This window comes from Aethalodelphis obliquidens, unplaced genomic scaffold (assembly GCF_003676395.1).
Source record: "Aethalodelphis obliquidens isolate GAN/ISIS:26980383/991018 unplaced genomic scaffold, ASM367639v1 scaffold52, whole genome shotgun sequence".
Taxonomy (NCBI): Eukaryota; Metazoa; Chordata; class Mammalia; order Artiodactyla; family Delphinidae; genus Aethalodelphis; species Aethalodelphis obliquidens.
Genome location: NW_020837996.1, coordinates 12,774,034 through 12,787,431, shown reverse-complemented (window position 1 = coordinate 12,787,431; position 13,398 = coordinate 12,774,034). Strand labels below are relative to the sequence as shown.

The 13,398-nt window shown below is 35.2% G+C and overlaps 1 protein-coding gene across 2 annotated transcripts in view; it reads left to right on the top strand.

The window, feature by feature from the left end:
- The first annotated feature begins 614 nt into the window (after window positions 1-614).
- Window positions 615-13,398, top strand: part of GABRA1 (gamma-aminobutyric acid type A receptor subunit alpha1) — a 60,574-nt gene continuing 47,790 nt past the window's right edge. Inside the window, exons 1-4 of one of the 2 annotated variants that reach the window (XM_027084433.1) lie at window positions 615-724; window positions 1,130-1,365; window positions 3,684-3,772; window positions 7,125-7,237. In XM_027084433.1, coding sequence (XP_026940234.1) covers window positions 694-724; window positions 1,130-1,365; window positions 3,684-3,772; window positions 7,125-7,237 — 469 coding nt within the window. In that variant the 5' untranslated portion in view covers window positions 615-693. Of the gene's footprint in view, window positions 725-1,129; window positions 1,366-1,456; window positions 1,488-3,683; window positions 3,773-7,124; window positions 7,238-13,398 lie in introns of those variants that run through there. The other variant, XM_027084434.1, reaches the window with a different exon arrangement.

Sequence of the window (13,398 nt, the reverse complement as noted above, 5' to 3'; positions counted from 1 at the left end):
GGAGAGAACTACAGTCGTCCCTGATTCCTTGGAAATTTAGTTAGACTGATGTAGAAACACACCCTCCTTCCCTCAGTGTATAATTATTCGTGGGTGAAGAGCCACCAGGGAGGGTAACAGAAGAGGAAAGAGGGAAAAAAAAAGTAGAAGCGGGTTTTGACCTGACTTCTAAAAGGCTTTCTGTTAATCTCTCGTCCCCCTCTCTCATTTTCCTAATCCCGAGAATGATGGAGTTATAGGCAAGGGAATGATTCCGGAAATGCAGATATGACTCTCAAACCTAGAAATGATCTGGGCGATTTATTTAAAGTTAAATACTCCTCGTGCTAGGAACCCAGCACAATTCATATTTAAAGGAGGCCGTGTTTTCTCCATCATGACATAAACAAACAGTTGCCTCCAAAGATGAAAAACCCGGTTCCGGAGCGTGTTCTTGCTGTCCTCTAAGCTGCAGACTGAGGGCCGGTGGAGAGCGCTCACAACCTGTGAAAGTGCGGAGGACTCTCTCAACCCGGTGGCCAATTCCCCACCGGCCAGAACTCTTCCCCACCAGCCCTCATCATTCGTGACTCTGCAAGACACAGGGACTCAGACGTGTGTGGGAGTGCGTGTGAGGGAGACAGGCGACAGGAGAGTGCGCTTTCCACATGTGGAACCCTGCATCTCCCTGTCTCATAGCTTGCGTCCGTTCATATGCATGCAGTGGTTAAATATTTGATCAAAGGTGGAATAGTTATACTCATCAGTTGTATTTTTAATAGGCACGCCTTAAAATAGAGGGTTCATAAACTGAAAGTGTGAAAAGATTCTGAGTTTCGTCCCTATTTCTCTAACCCTTTCTACTCTTCCCTCCCCCATGTCTACTCCCCCCAAAAAAGGAAAGCTTGCAGCAGATTGTAGAAGGATTTGAGTCTGCAGCTAGAGAGAAGGGGATTAGGGCCAGAGCGGTGCAAGTTAAATTGTGCTGCCTATAAAAAATGGGCGGATTGGTCTCCAGATCCAGAGGCTGGTACCACCTTCCTTTCTAAAATAAAATCTCTCTGGCATGAAGTCACCGCCTATTTCACATCCGGTTTGCCCTGGGACGTATTACTACTGTCTTGGTAAAGAAAAATCTTTTGTTGTATAGCTGCAGATTGGATACTGGGAAGCAAATTTGGGTGTGAAATCTTCAGCAAAGGAGCACGCAGAGTCCATGATGGCTCTGACCGCTCAGAGCGAGTGAGTGAGCGGCAGAGCGAGGACGCCCCTGCGCTGCCGGCGCGCCGGGACTCGCGGACTCGCGCTGGCTCCCAGCTCTCCACGATTTTCTCTCGCAGACTTTTCTCGGGTCTTGAGCGATCCTCTGCCCAGAGGGGGCCCGAGGTAAGTGCGGCATCGGACCGCTACACACAAGCTTTGAACGTGCCTTTTCCTTGCTAGAGTGACAGGAATGCAATAGAAAACAGAGAAGGAGGGAACAGGACAAGAGCCTGATCCCGCAGCAGGTAGAAAGAACGAATGTTTTTCTTTCAGGGTGAAAATCGCAGCGATCTAGGAGCATTATTATTATTATTATTTTCTCCGTCTCTCTTCTTTTCTTTCCCTCTTTCTTAGGCAGAGTTGAATGTATTCCGCGGGGTGGGTGGTGACATGTTGTTTTGGTCTTTTTTGGGTTTTTTTGTTTTTTTTGCAAGACGGAGCTGGGGTGAGGTGGGGAGGGGCGTTGGGTGCATCGTCTAAAGTTAAGACGCTGGGATAGAAAACCTATCTCAATGTTCCATCGTAGGGAAGGCACTCTCTCTTTCTGGCTGCAAAAATGCTTCTTTTCTCCTTTCCAGTGGACGCTGCCGTAATGCCGTCTGGTGTAGGGGTCTCTCTCATTCCGAACACGAAAAACTCAAGTTATCATTTGCTGTGGGTGGCATAGATATGGGTGTTCAGAGTGTGTGTTTGATGGGGCGAGGTTGAAGGTGGAAAGGGGTAAGGAGACAGCTTAGCGTTTCTTTTAAACTATTAGGTTTGCATTTGCAAGAAACTTTCTTACTCAACAACTCAAGTGCCATGATAGGTTTGTTTTTCTCTTTTCAAAATGTCAGAGGAGGACAAAAAGCTATGCTATCTTGCTTTGGGGTTTTGTTTTGTTTCACTTACCCCTTTGGGAATTACCCTTTTTTATAAAGACCAACAAATATTAAAAGGGTACGAGAAGTTGTTTTTCCTTCATAACGGATGTTGAAGGTTAATAAAAGGGTGAATTATAATTATGCAATTTAGGTGCAATATTTTAACATAAGGATATTTACCCAATATTTCTTGTCGTATTCAACTCATCTATGTCAAAAGCAGTCACTCAATTAGGGAAAAACTATGAAGCTCACAGTTCTTACCTCTAGGTCTAGACCATTTCACTCTAAACACTTTAATTATGTTTCATTGCTTACATGCCTGTTTGGAATGTTTTTTACTGATATAAATGATCCTGGAGAGTGCGGAAAGCATTTGTGTAGATGTATTTAAAGGCATACCACATTAAACTATAGAGTGCCTAATGGAAAATATGCTTTAAAAGACTTGCAATCCATTAATCACTGATCCTGCTAAGGAGTACAGATTCAGGGAAGTGCTAACAAATTTTACCTTGAACATTTCTCATATTATGACTGGAATCAGTTATAGCACATTCAAATAGTGTTACCATGTCTGCTCATTCACCAGGTAGTGCTCTGATTTTTAAGAATTACACAAATAGATTATAATTTTAAAAATCCTCTAAGCTTTCCATGCTCCTCCATTCCTCCAACATCCCACTACCAAGTCTAAATTCAACAGAGGGTGATTGATTGCACTTTACCTAAGAGGGAAAAAAGATTCCCTTTTTCATGCAAAGCAAAGCACTCCAGCTTCCATCTGTTTTAGATGAAACATTTTCTAGCAGCAACCTGGCAGAATCTGAGAGGGCTTAAAAGACATGTGAGGGCATGCTTGTGTGCATTTATGTGAGTGTGGTTTGTATGTGAGAGATCAGCACATGGCTTGACTATAAAGTATGTCCTTTAGCCTCACAGAAGCATTAGCGAGCATATTTAACGAGGCAATCACAGGCAGAGAATTACAAGCATGATTTCGGCATTCAACTGAGTGTTTCCTACGATTTTATTTTTTAAAAAAAAAAGATAAATAGCAGTTGCTTCTGAAATCAAGGTGCACCCAGAATCCAAAGATGAATTCAGTCATCAAAGCATATGAACCTACCCCATCACAGCCTCCAAACATGCTCTCCCTGTTGTAGACACCAGCTGAAAATTGTCAGTGCACAGTTCAGTTGTGGGAACTCAAATAAGAAAGGTCAAATTTTTCAGATGATAACAAGAAGAGAGTAATGCAAACTACATTGTAAATATAAAACCTAGAGGAAAAACAACTCACAGTTTTTATGTTAAGCAATATTGTCACCTGAGAGAATTTCAACTTGTATTCTTTTACAGGAGAAATTTAGACACTGGTATTTCTGAATGGAGAAATGGAAGTGAAAGTGGAGAATGGATGGTCCAGGTTTCCATTGCTTCCAGTGAGGTGTCATAGCCCAGTGAGGTCATTTCCTGACTTCAAAGCATTTATCTGAACTGCCTCAGTCAGCCCTAGTGGTTATAACCTGATGTTTCTTGCAAGAGACATTGATCTCTACTTGTTCTACTTTTCAGCTGCACAAGCCCGCAATGAAGAAAAGTCCGGGTCTCTCTGACTACATTTGGGGCTGGACCCTCCTTCTGAGCACATTGACTGGAAGAAGGTGGGGACCCTTTATTTTAAATCTGCATGAGAATTTCTGTAACTTTTCATTTATTCTTTCAGGGGGAAGACAATTGTCCTTGGATGAATTCATGACTAAGGGAATTCAAAAAACTTAACTGCAATAAAATTCCAGCTAATAAAGAAGAACAATATGAAAAAATAATCAACTTATTTGCATGTTGGTTAGAATACGCTTAACACGCTTCTGTTAAGGAACGTATTAATTCAACATTTAATTCTTAAATTGAACTTTTCACTGCTCAGTTGTAACTGAACAAAACATGTGGTTTCCTAATTCACAGAAAAAGTTACCCCAATTAATGTCAGCATACTATGTGAGTTGATTTTCCAACAAGAAAATTTCTAACCAGTTGCAAAGATCATAGAGTAACTTCTAACTATGTGGAAGTGGAAAGGTTAGAATAACATTTGTAATTTGAAAGTCATAAGTTTTTATAAATGCATGTGCATTATGTTTTGAAACTGTTATTTATGTAACCAATAGAAGTAGAATATACTACACACATATTTAAGAACGTTAGACAAAACTGAACTTCTCTATTTAAGTTTAACTACTGTGGAGACAAGTTATGAGAAAAAAATGTAATCATATGATTAACCATATTCAAAATATTTGCTAATGATCCCATCAAATGCATAGACATATTATACCAGCAAAGATACAAATGACCAAATATTTCAGATTCTCCTTTATCTGTTTTTATATTTTTTTGTGTAGTCCACTCCTGTGGCCCCAAAGAAAGTCTTAGACATATTACAAAAATCTAAGATTCTCCATAATGTAATGAAAAGTGAACCCTTATGAGTTAAGGCAGAGAGATGGAATAGACTGGAAAGAGAAGGACTAAGGAGGATTTTTTAAATTAAGAAGTTGTCTATTTTTATTGTTTGTTATTGTGTATGATAAATAATGACCGCCAGATGAACAGAAAGTGCATTATTGCCAGATACTCTTAATCTGAGGAGTTAAATGTTCTTCACCGCTCTCGAAAAATTGTATGAAGTGTTGCTATTGTAATGACCTGTAGATGGAGTTAGTGCACAATGTTTTATTATATAGTGGTTCATATGGAATCAAAATCACGTACTGTAACTGATATTTCTCTACAAATTATATATTCAGTTTAGGAAACATTACATTGGCATGAGTATTTAATAGCAAATAAATAATCTTGATCTTTATCCTAGGGTCATTGTCTGACAATTACATAGTAAATTAGAATTAAAAATGAAGCATAACCTGATTAAGAAAAGCACATAAAAGAAAGATTATCATTCCAATTGGCAGAGCAGAACTGGTTCTCTGGGAGGGAGGGAAAAGTCTCTTTTGGCATTTGTACTCCAATGCAAACAATTGGTGAGTACAACATTTATAAAATAAAACCAGGGGGTAAAAAAGCATTTCCTGAATTTGACATAAGCCATGAAAACAAAGAGAATGCAGGTATAGGTAGTAGATCACCCCATATTTTGGGAATCATATTAACAATCTAATTTGCTCTGTCATATCACACCATCTCATCTTTTTCTCCCTTCTTATTTTAGTGATTCTTCCTTAGACTACTTGGTCAGGCTCTCGTCACAACTCAAAGTGTGTTAGCATTTCTTTTCCACCTTTATCGAGATGACCTTCCAGTATCCTTGAAAGATGCATGCATGGCAGTAGGTTTTGTGACAATGAGTTTTTATAAATAATTGTATTCAGAAAACTATTTTTGCTTTACTGCTGTCATCTGCTAGCAAGACATCCTGGAAGACACAGCGCTCGTTGAAAATTTGATTTCAAAAACTAGTAAGATCTTTAATTCTGCCAAAGGAGAGTAAACCCTCAATCTGCACAGTATTAATGTTGAATTTAGGAGAATGGAGAACTGTTTCATAGAGGTACATTTCATATATTTCATATCATGAATAACTTTTAGTTGTAATAGCTTATTAAATTAAAATTTTATCAGAAAAGTTTTGCATTTTGCCAGTATAACATTATTACCCAAATAATAGTGTTTGTTTTTGAATTGACACTTTGATTATATTTCTTGCTTCTGTCAAATCAGTGAACCCTGGTTTCAAATGTTATTATTTTTCTTAGATTGATCAGTAATATAAACACACAAGAGAGATGCCAAAAGCATATTAAATTGAAAGTGATATGTTTGTGTCCGTTTTTTAGTTCACACTCTATATTCTTTTTTTTTGTTTTTCTTTTTGCTCAAGGTCAGAGCTATCATTGAAATATATCAGTAAGTGTGATGCCTCCTAACATAGAATACTCTTCTCTCAAAGGATTTTGGAGGTGTCATTCTAATCATTACATAAAATATGATTCAAGGAGCATAGATAGTAATGTGATTGATGTAATAAATAAATAATATGTGAACTGTAGTCATTATGTGGTCAAAATTCAAAGACTAGTAACGACTGGTAAGGGATAAAAACTAGACCTTCACATAGAAAGACTTAAATAGGAACAATTACTCTGATATAGAAGAATGAAAATAAAGTTTTAGACTAAAAGTTAAAGAAAGCTGGATTCTAGTTCAAACTCTACAAATGGCTGTGTTTTCCTAAAACGCTAATCCTGCATTAGTTCAGTAAAACCATAAATTAAGAATACTGGACCATATCTTTTCCAAGCTATCTTTTACTTCTAAGACCAGAAATGACAAAATTCAATTAATTAGAGGTTTGAATAGACAAATTATAAAAATTGGTTCATAAACCTTAAGAAGAATGGAAATTACACACTGATGTGAACATGTAATTATCCTAAGAAACAAGTTTTATCTATTTTTCTCATCTAAATACCAGAAAGAACAACAAAAACACAAAACATAGATATATATGAAGTGGATAAAGGGACGGTTGTTGGTAGGTGAAATCTTAGGATTATGCTACATGTTAAATTAAATGAAAACAAAGCTATTACGTATTTTGGTAGCTCAGAAATACATTTTTTTTTTTAATTTGGGAAGAAGTTTCCCAGATCTAGGTTTTTTACTAAAGTGCATTAGTGTTCTTGCTTGCCCAGAGAAAACATTCATTACAACATTGTATACATGCTGAGAATTATAAATGTAAAGACACAACTCATTTCCTGTAATTTTCCTTCCATAGTTAGAAATATTAGAATAAAGAGCATATCATCTATGAGAACAAATACGAGAAAATGGTAAGAATTAAACTATGACATCTTTTTACTTTACCAGAAGAAATTTTCAAATTAAGATTCAATAGAAAGGAAGTTGGAAAATTGCGGAAGGTTTTATTTGGAAAAAGGTTTTAGTAGAAATGTATAATTTAGATATTGCCTCCCTTTACATTTTTTTCAGCTATGGACAACCCTCATTACAAGATGAACTTAAAGACAACACCACTGTCTTCACTAGGATTTTGGACCGACTCCTAGATGGTTATGACAATCGCCTGAGACCAGGATTGGGAGGTGGGTAGCATTATCGTGTTTTTATTTTACAGAACAATATTAAACATTTACTATTAAATTATTGCTCCCCTCTACATGTTAAAGTAATAAGAATGGAAGCACGTAGTGTAATGACATCCTATTTTTAGTATATTGCTCAATATTAATTCAATTTTCCACGGTCATCCCATGCACATACCCGTACGTAGTAGAAGGCAGATTCAAACTTCTCATAATGTCATGAAATAAATGTTACATTTACTTGACAATCAATCTTTTCCATGTATGATTTGATTTTACAAGGGAAAAAGGGGGGTAATATCATCTCTTCCAGCTCAAATACTGCATCTCTGTTTCATTAGGCATAGCTATGTTTGCATTGAATTCAAGTAGAGTATCTCTGAATCTATTGCTCTAAACATTTATTTGGGAATATTACATATTGATCCACTATTTTGTGTTAGATTACCCCCACCTCTAGGATAAAAGGTGAATGAGATAGATGATAGTGTGTGTTTTGTTTTGACTGTGAATTTAAACTTAAACCCTAATTTTCTATAGTTAAAATGTTTTTCTTTTTTTTTTTTTTTTTTTTTGTATACCAGTTCATTGGTTTTACTAATGAATTTCTACTCAGGAAGAAGTTAGCACTTAATAATACAGTATTTATAACAATAAGAGTAAATAGTGCAAGGCATTACACACTTATTTAAATAGTCCTTGAGTAAGATAATCAACCTATCTTATTTAGTTAAACAAAGACTAATGAAGCCAAAACAAAATATTGATCTCAGAGTAAAACAAGTGAAGCAAGGAAATAAATTATTGTTCAAAGTCACATAGGAAACCAAGGATAGAATCTATGACTCCCAACTATAACTTATGATGCACTCTCTCCAGAGCATTTGTTGAAACTATTTAATAGCAATATTTAAATTACAATGAAATGACAATATTAAGAAATTCATCTCCTCTTCATCTACACAGCAAAGTTATGCAAAGAATAAGAAGGTTAAGAATTCAATTTTTGATTTTAAAACAGAATGGTAACATGGATTTAGTCTTCCTGTTAATACTCTGGGCAGTGTAATGACACAGATATGGATCATAGGTCTGTTTTGAGGCTGCCAAATGTCATTAGTGTCTCAGAGGTTTAAGGAAAACTCCTTTATCGAAGACATGACTCGGATATATGTCAAAGGTCTTACCAGGTGTCCTTTCCTATCAATCTCAAGCATTCGTTCTAGGACACACTATACAAATTCCTCCAGGTTTGTACTCCACTTGGTTTCCTTTTACTAAGTTCTTTGCAAAAATATTAAGGAACAAAATGCATTGGTCACAAAATGGAGTGCATAAATGTGTATGTGATGTATTAATATAAGGTCTGTGTATATCTAAACCTCTGGAGTGGTTTCAGGAAAATTGTTCTTGGTTCATAAAATTTGAAATAAATTACAAAGACTGCAGGTGGGGGAGGAATGTACAAAAAGAAGAAATTCAGGACAGTGATAATAACTTTTAAAAAGAAGACTTTTAAAGTACTAATGGGCATGCATCTGATTTCTTTACTTCTTATTCTTCCTTCTCCATGATATCTCCTTAGAAAATCAGCAGAATTTTACAACACATCTAGAAAATCTTATCTTCATTCTAGTTTAGGAAATCCCATTTAATACTTTACCTTGTGAATGTGAGTATCCTCTATAAGTTCTGTGCATAGTTTTCAGTTTGTTAAAGAATTTTACACATACACACACACACACACCCCTTCTTTAATAATCAGCTGTTTGGTCGTATTGTTATTTGGAGTACAAATAACAAGCCCATGACTGCTCATTTACATTTAATTATGTGTAATAATTCTTTAATCAAATATAGTATAAGCAGGAAGCATTTCACCTACTCCTCATATGCATACCTAAGTCCTGGAGAGCCACAGACCTTGAGAATGTACAATATAGACTAAGAATGGGTCAAAAAGCTAATTTTCAAGACTCAAGATAATGGATTTATTAACAGAAACAACTACATTAATTCAGGCTGCAGTTTTGGTGGAATCTACTTTACTACCTACTTAATCCCCTCAAAATAACAATAATAGATATTTAAAGAAAAGAAATAGTAGTTGGCTAAATATAGACAAGATATATTCTTTTTAATTGAAATGGATATAATATGTTACAGTAATAGAGAATTCAAGGGCTCAGGAAAATCAAAAAGAATGGATATGCTTTAATTTTTGCTAAAGATGATTTTTCTGATATTTATGATTTCTGGAAACAGTGATTTTGAGATTATGATAGACATGAAAACAAATTAAAAAGTAGCCCAAATGGTTTCCTCTATTTCTATTTTATCTATCATCCTGGAGCATACTGCAATTAAATCTGATGGATTTGAGATTTATGAAAAAACTTTAATACTAACTAAATTTTTGTCATGCTTTTTCAGTCTTAAGGGATATAATGGCATGTGTTTATTACATATATAGCATGTGTTTACTACATATATCTGCAGAATCATTAACACGTTTAAATACATTTTGAGAATGTTTATCTGTCTTTAGAAAACATCTTAACATGTTTAAGTACATTTTGAGAATGTTTATCTGTCTTCAGAAAACATCTTAAATATTAAACACAGATTTTAGATATTTTATAAAACATAATCAGCTACAGAATAGAGAAAAATGTTAACACCATGATTTTTGGATGCTATAAATTGAAATTATCTAATATATATATTTCTGCAAAATTATTTAATTTTATTTCTTTATCATAGATTTCTGGTAAGCTAAGTATGACATGCATTCCAGTAGCTCTCCATTATAAAAATGGATTTTTTTACATGATCCATTTGCTTTCAGATGTAAAAACTATGTAGAGGCAATACTTGAAAGATTATCATTAGCTTATAAGGCGGTAAAAATTTCCTCTTAGTAGGTTCATGATCACAGCCGGGATAATCTTCTCTCGCAAGAGATAGGAGCCCACCCTCTTCTTTATTATGATAAAAGTCTGGTTTTATAAAAATAACAACATTGTGCAGAAGGCAGGGATATTTTGTTCTGAATGTCTTGAGAAAATATAGAAATGTGATAAGCTAAGACTTGAGACTAATGTAAGAAACTCTTGTACATGCAGATTCATCATGACCTGTTTTTCAGAAACACACACAGAATCCAAAAGTGTAACATTATTCTTTGGAGATGTACACCCTGGATCCAATAACTAAGAAAACAGATATATAACACGGTTCATCCAGATGATAGGAATCAGTTGCAGATTTTGTAACACTATTTCAAAAGGCTATCTTTTCAGGGTCAAGAGCAATCCTGAGAAAGTAGAAAGAAAAGGGCAAACCAGAGATATCCTGGAAGACACGTATCTTTTTAAATAAAATAAAAGAACTAAAAAGGATAGACTGTGTGGAATTCTAATAATATACTCTATTCAAGGATGTAAAGAGAAAAATATGTTGGCAAGTTCATATTTTAAGTATAAAATTAATGAAGAAAGCTTTAAATAGACTTGAATTGAAATAGTCAGTAGTCAGAAAATACAAATCGAAACTGTCAGTGATTGTTGGATTCATTCTCATTTAATATCTCTTTCTTTGAGGACAAGACGTGGAGGGCTGGTTCTTCCTTGCAATCAGGGCCTGAAGAATGTTTTTGAAAAGCTCTTGCCTAAAGCATCGTCACTAGAGAAGAATAAAATGGTTGAGGGAGGGGAGGAGGTAAAATCCAGGAAAAAAAAATGGCAAGAGAAGAAAGAAAAGGTTACAGAAGAAAGGAGAGCAAAAGAGGGTACTGAAAACAAGGAGAAAGAACAGAGAAAAGTGAGAGGGTGGGAGAAGGCGAAGGAGAGCAACTTAGAGAAAATGGAAAAGGCATGTGTGGTAGGAGGATGGGTAGGCTCAGGTGTTCCTTGGTTAATCAAGATTCCTCTTTTTGCCTTAAATCAAGACCAAACCAATCACCTTCTGAGAAAATTCATTTCCTCAAGGTTTCTCCTTATTGACTCTGAATCTAATAAACGAAAGAAGCCTGAATTTTCTCCAACTTCCGAAAAAATTAAATGATGCTCCCCCTGAATTACAGCTATCTGGGTAAAATTTCAGCCACCATCATTTTGGCTTTCCCTGCACTCTGGGAGAGGGAGTAAGAACAATCCAGAAACATAGATCCAAAACTACATTCTGAAGAAAGTTTTCAGATTTTTAAGAAGGAATGCCCTTCCAGTGACAGCTTTCCCTTCCTTTCTGCCACACCATATATACAGGCTACATCTCTCTTTCTTTTGAAAGAGTACACGTGTGTACTCATCATGTGACAAACCCAGATGGATGGGGGGAGAAGTAAATAAGTAAATAGGTAGGTAGGAATGGAGGTAGAGAATGGGCTTTATTCCTACTATATGCTTAACACATTTAGTTAAGATTTTCTTCTTTTTCCTATAAGTGTTATAGAATTTGGGGGAATTTTTTTGTTTGTTTTAGATTTTACTTAATTGAAGCTATCAGTTAGGTGAGTATCTGTGACTGGAATGTAGCTGGGATTTTTCCCTCAAGGTATTTTAGCACGACATACTATTTAACAAACAATCTATGCTTCAAAGCAGACTTACTCCTTATCTTCTTAATTTTCCCAATTTTTGATTTTTTACGCCTGTATGAGACCTTTTAGACTTCATTTAGCCAGAGATCTTAGCTTTAAGATATAAGCATCTCCAACAAGGCAAGGAGACTGGGTTCGATATGAGTGCTACTGGCAAGGTGGTACGGGCTCCTTGGGGAATTAGCTTGGGATATTGGGTTATGTTTCTTTAGGTCAAAATAAGTAAAGGCGGGAAACTAAGAGTGTTCTGGAGAAAAAAAATCAGATTAACTTGTGAAATTTTGTGCAACTCTAAACTTCAGGTGACTAGACTTTGTTCTATCTCAAGATGATATCTGATATTCATGTGATCTTTTATTATGTTTTTGTATCCTGTGTGATGTTGAGATCAGAGGCAACCATTTTATTCATGTTCACCTAACTTAAAACACACATTTTGTATTTATATTAAAAAGCCAGAATTTCTAAAATTTAGAGGGCAAGATATCCGTGTCACATGTGTTCACCTTCAATAAAATAAAAAGATTCTAAATTACTGACAATACCCCCCCCCAAATTTAAAAAGGTTAGATTTATCCAATATTTTTTTATTGCTGTTGTTACATTTTCTTTACCAGATAATGGCTTTTCGTATCAGCTTTTGAAATTCTACTCTGGAATTCTTTTTGAATTTTCTATAGGTGTATCTGGTGCTTTTAATGCAAGGTGTGGAACAGATGCTCAGACTTTGGCATAATGCAATCTATTTACACTGAAATACTATATCTAGACATTCTATAATTCAGTTGAATTTTAGAGAAAAAGCAGTTACCAAAAACCCAAGAGGAATTGTTAAAATGAACAGAGAACACCTTTTAACTTTTACTGGCTGAGAAATTCAGTCAGCTCATGAAGCCAGCTCATCTAGTGAATCCAACTGAGATGCCCAGAGGAATGTTCTAGCATATTTAGAAACTTTCTGCTTCCATCTTTTCCTATTGTATATAAATCATCTTGCCAAGCATTTCCTAAGATAAAATGTAGCCACTTGGATTTTGCTAAAGTTATAACGGCCAAATTATTAGTAAACAGCTGCAGTTTATATTTTGTGCAGTTACTTTTGGACTTTTTATATAGTTTCCATTTCCTATCTTGATTCTAGAACCAATGTGAAATATTAAAAAATATACATTTTTTTTTCTGTATATGATTTTTTTTTGCAGCCTGAACTTGAGTTCTTTATTTGAAAAATAGTGTTTGTAGTGTTTCTGAGGTAAGAATCCCATATTTGAAAAATAGTGTTTGTAGTGTTTTTGAAGTAAGAATCTTATTGTTAATAGTCATGGACTCTGCCATTTTGAAGAACTTAAAACCAAGTCCTAAGTGGACGCCATATCCCTCCATAATATATATAATATATAATGATATTATATTATTATTCTCATATAATTAAAATTCAATAATAGGAACAGAAAGTAGGATACCTCAAAGCTACTGCAGGTTAGGCAATTTTGATCAAGACTTCTACAAACCAAAAGAAACCTATTCCTCCAACACAACAATCACATTCTTCTCTACAGCT